The sequence below is a fragment of the Diadema antillarum genome, unplaced genomic scaffold (assembly GCF_040938485.1).
Source record: "Diadema antillarum isolate AM-2024a unplaced genomic scaffold, OU_Dant_1.0 seq00000531_RagTag, whole genome shotgun sequence".
Classification (NCBI taxonomy): domain Eukaryota; kingdom Metazoa; phylum Echinodermata; class Echinoidea; order Diadematoida; family Diadematidae; genus Diadema; species Diadema antillarum.
In genome coordinates, this window is record NW_027271482.1 from 570,197 (window position 1) to 574,353 (window position 4,157).

Here is a 4,157-nt window from a genome sequence, read left to right on the forward strand (position 1 = left end):
AGCGGAATTTTGAATTCTTTGAAGTTTGGAGACCTGTTTGTCCGGGAGACCAACGAAGAGACTGTTGCAGCAGTCCAGGATTGATGAGACAAGGGCATGGACCACTATTTCAGTAGTGGATTTACTGAGATAACTACGAATTTTCCCAATTTTGCTCAAAGCGAAGGATCCGCGACGGCAAATGTTGTTTATGTGACTGTTCATGTTGAGGTGACTGTCCAAAAGCACTCCAAGGTCACGGACAGATGAAGAAAAATTAACTACAAGATCGCCAACAGTCAAAGGAGTGAGTTCCTTACATGGCTTCATGTTGGAGCGAATGTGAAGCAATTCCATTTTACTGTCATTTAGTACCAGAGAATTGTTACACATCCAGCGACGAACTTCATGCAGGCACTGGGTCAGTTCTTCGAGAGTACGTTCCATGTCAACAGGGTCTACGGTGATATACAACTGTGTGTCATCAGCATACATGGCGCAGCTGAAACCATGCGATTCAATGATGTCTTGAACTGGTGTTGTGTAACACACAAAGAGGAGTGGACCAATCACTGATCCCTGCGGTACTCCACGTTCTAATGGTGCACAGGAAGATGCATGTTGTCGTAATACCACTTGCTGTCGTATTTCTTTCAGGTAAGATTCAATCCATTCTGCTGGAGTACCAGATATCCAAAAACGCTGCCTCATTCTCTGGGATAAAATTGTATGGTCAACTGTATCAAATGCTGCAGTCAGATCAAGCAGGATGACCACAGCTTCCTTTCTTGCATCAAGGCCAAGGAGAAGATCGTTCATCACTCTCACAAGAGCCGTCTCAACACTGTGATCTTGTCGATAAGCAGATTGTGATTTAGCTAATAGAGAATGTGGGTGAAGATGTGCAGTGAACTGGCTACAGGCTGCTCGCTCGATAACTTTGGCTTAAAAAAGGAAGGTTGGAAATTGGTCGGTAATTCTTCAATATTTCAGAGTCAAGATTAGGCTTCTTTAAGATAGGTGACTAAAGCAGTCTTGAGGTCATGCGGAAAGATCCCTGATGCTAATAAGTGATTAGTTATATCAGTGATAGCTGGAATCAGAAAGTCGACACATTTTCCTGCGACAGATGCAGGGAGCGGATCAAGCTGACTTGTCTTTATCTTGGACGTAGTAATAATCTTCTTGACATCAGACTGACTGACAGCATGTAACTTCTTTAACATGAACTCCTGTGGAGCCTCTGCCGAGTCGTTCAATGATGCACTGTGAACTTCACTTGTTGTAAGTACGAGAGAATGGCATACTTTCGAGACTTTTGCTTGAAAACTGCTGAGAAACAGTTCAGCAAGCTCTTGTTTCGAACTATGAGATGGAAGTGGAGAGGTGTTGTTGCCACTTGAGATGCTGTTTACAAACTGGAACAGTTCCTTTTGGCAGCAATTTTCCACCTTCTCACGATGATAATTTCTAGCCATTTTGAGAGCAGACTGATACACACACAAAGCAGACCTCATTGACATTTTATCAACAGTCAGATGAGTCTTCCTCCATTTCCTTTCAGCTGAACGGACTTTGCGCCTAAGAGTAATAAGGTGGTGGTAAAACCAAGGGGCTTGAGGTCTTAACTGGACACTGGCAAACTTCACAGGCGCGTGATGATTAAGTGTCTTCATGAGTGAGGAGTTATAGAGGTTGACCTTTTGGTCTATGTCGAGGTAATCAAGATCCTCAGAAGCCGCAAACAAGCTCTCCAGGTCACTTCTGAAGATGTCATAGTCAATGTCACGGAGCTTCCGGAAACAAAATGTTTTTCTAACTGGCATTGGCCGGGACAATGCTACAGTAAAGACAATGGCACTGTGATCTGAAGGCATTGCATCTCGAAGATATAGCTCCTTAATGCATTCGTTGGCTTCTCTTGTAATGACTAGATCCAAAGTATGCCCCCTTGCATGCGTAGGCTGAGAGACCAGCTGCTTCAGATTAGCAGAGAAGAGCAGATCTGTGAGTGATTTGGTCTCACTGCTGTGGACGTTATCCATGTGGAAATTAAAGTCACCACAGATCGCGAGCTGGTTGTCTCGCAAGCTGGCTGATTCCAGAAGACGTGAGAAATCAGATAAAAATTGTGCTGCAGATCTGCCCATAGAACCAGGAGGTCTATAGATGATTATAAGTGAGAGTACATTGCTTCTAGTTGAGTGAAGGGTAAGCTCTGTGCACTCAAAACTGGTGTATGAATGGATCACCATGTTTGTGCCAAAGTTCTGACGCAGGACTACACATATACTACCTCCTACTTTACCTTTCCTTGGAGATGTTAGAATATGGTAGCCACGTAAGGTATTCTGGATTTGCGCTAGGGTAGGGCTGTCACGATCATCACCCCTGAGCCATGCCTCTGTGATAGCCAGAATATCCAGGCTCTCTGACATCACAAAGTCACAGATTGAATCAGGTTTGTTCATCATTGACTGGGCATTCCATACCGCGATTCTGGTCGGTTCATTCAATGCAGCATCATCTAAGGAAATGACATGAGCAGAAGATGGAGGCCTCTCATGATCATTAGGGTTTGTGAGACGAATGTCCCTGCGTTTATGAATCATAACTCTGGGTGTGGTGGTAGAAAACGAGCGAGTTGTAACAGGAATTCTGTGCCTCTGTTTCCGTGCACCAGCTTTCTTACTACGATGACATCTCCGTTTCTTGGCGATGCCCAGTGAAGTGAGAGTCTCCCAGAGGGTGACGTCAAGTCTCTGTTTGTGTAGCGCCAATGAGTTTAATTGCAGTAGCTCATGCCTGCCGTAAACACTTGGACTGTTCACCCTGTCAATTGGAGTGTAGTTAGTTGTGTAGCTACAATTATACACTCTGCAGGAGTCATCATTATGTCCTGGCCCCGGATTTGGGTTTATAGCTCCGGATACAAGAAGCAGTTTGATTTGGAATGTCGATGTGGACTTAGTGTAGTAGGCAAGGCGAAAACCAAGAAACTTGGTTTGCATGGGCCTATGGTTGGCATGGCAAACTAAAGCTTGCTTGTATGCACAGGGATTGAAGATAGCTTCATGCCCATTCACCCCCAGGATGAACACAATGAGAAGAAAGGGCAAGAACTTGACTGCATCCATTGTTGGCTGGACAGGTTATTCAAGGTCACAAAGGGCGATGATGGCTGAATGCACTTGTACAGCATAGCAAAGATCCATGGAGGCCATGCATGTACCTCTCTGAGTTCACTGTGCACAAACTGCAAAAACTTTGTCTCCTCAGAATTCCCTTGGCAGGTTATCACAGAGCTCAAAAACTTGTCCTGTGCGATCCTGATACTAAGATGAAACAACTGATGGCAAATTAAGTGCACTCAGATGTCAAAATCAACAATTATAAGCAGAAATATGGAGAGCCTCAAAACGGGTCTGCCTGTGAGGCGAGCCACCTACAATACAACTGCTTTGTCTTTGTTATTGGTAATATCAATCTCATTGTTAATATGGATTTGATATTGAATGAAACTCAAATAAAGAATATCATTAGAAAAGAGTGTGTGTGTGTGTGTGTTTAAACATAACCATCGGCATCGCGATTGGCTTTGCCGTCTGCTGACACTACTGCTATTCCTGCGGTTCTGTTCGTTCACCGTCTGCTGACACTCTCCCTTTGTCTCGCGTCAATCTCGCAAGACTTGCATCGTTAAGATGCAAGCTCGACGTCTTCATCAATATCTTGCAAAAGTAAATTGGAAACCTAAGCTCGGAATGAATTATAATCAAAGTATTACATAGGCCTACAGCTGCATCGAGTGCTTCACCGTATTGTTGACATTGATCATGTTTATTAAGCCCCACAGAATCAGATTCGAAGTGGGCATTGGTTCTTGGGTAATATGGATACACTACGGGTTAATTTGTGTTAATCCTCCAACTTTACGATGATTGTGCGTAAAAATTAGCCAGAAAGGCGCACTGTCGGCTCCTTTTTAGTTCAGGTTCATGTAGATCAAGATATATGTTTATATTCTCATGCACTAACATCCAAAATGAAGATGGGAGAGGGAAGAGAAACTGGAGAGAGTAATCATCGATTTTGATCGATAAAATCTCTATATTAATAGATTCACTCAGCTTTATAAGGGCATGTTCAATCGGCATTTCAAAAAGAATCAAAAGATG

The 4,157-nt window shown here is 43.5% G+C and overlaps 1 protein-coding gene across 1 annotated transcript; it reads right to left on the minus strand.

Moving 5' to 3' along the window:
- Positions 1-980: 980 nt before the first annotated feature.
- Positions 981-3,116, minus strand: LOC139734515 (uncharacterized). Its single transcript, XM_071645292.1, has one exon. It carries the CDS (start codon positions 3,114-3,116, stop codon positions 981-983), a length of 2,136 nt encoding a protein of 711 aa, XP_071501393.1.
- Between the last annotated feature and the right edge of the window lie 1,041 nt (positions 3,117-4,157).

Bases quoted from the DNA above. Each gene is read 5' to 3' on its own strand.
- LOC139734515 (XM_071645292.1), bottom strand. From the start codon at position 3,116: ATGGATGCAGTCAAGTTCTTGCCCTTTCTTCTCATTGTGTTCATCCTG.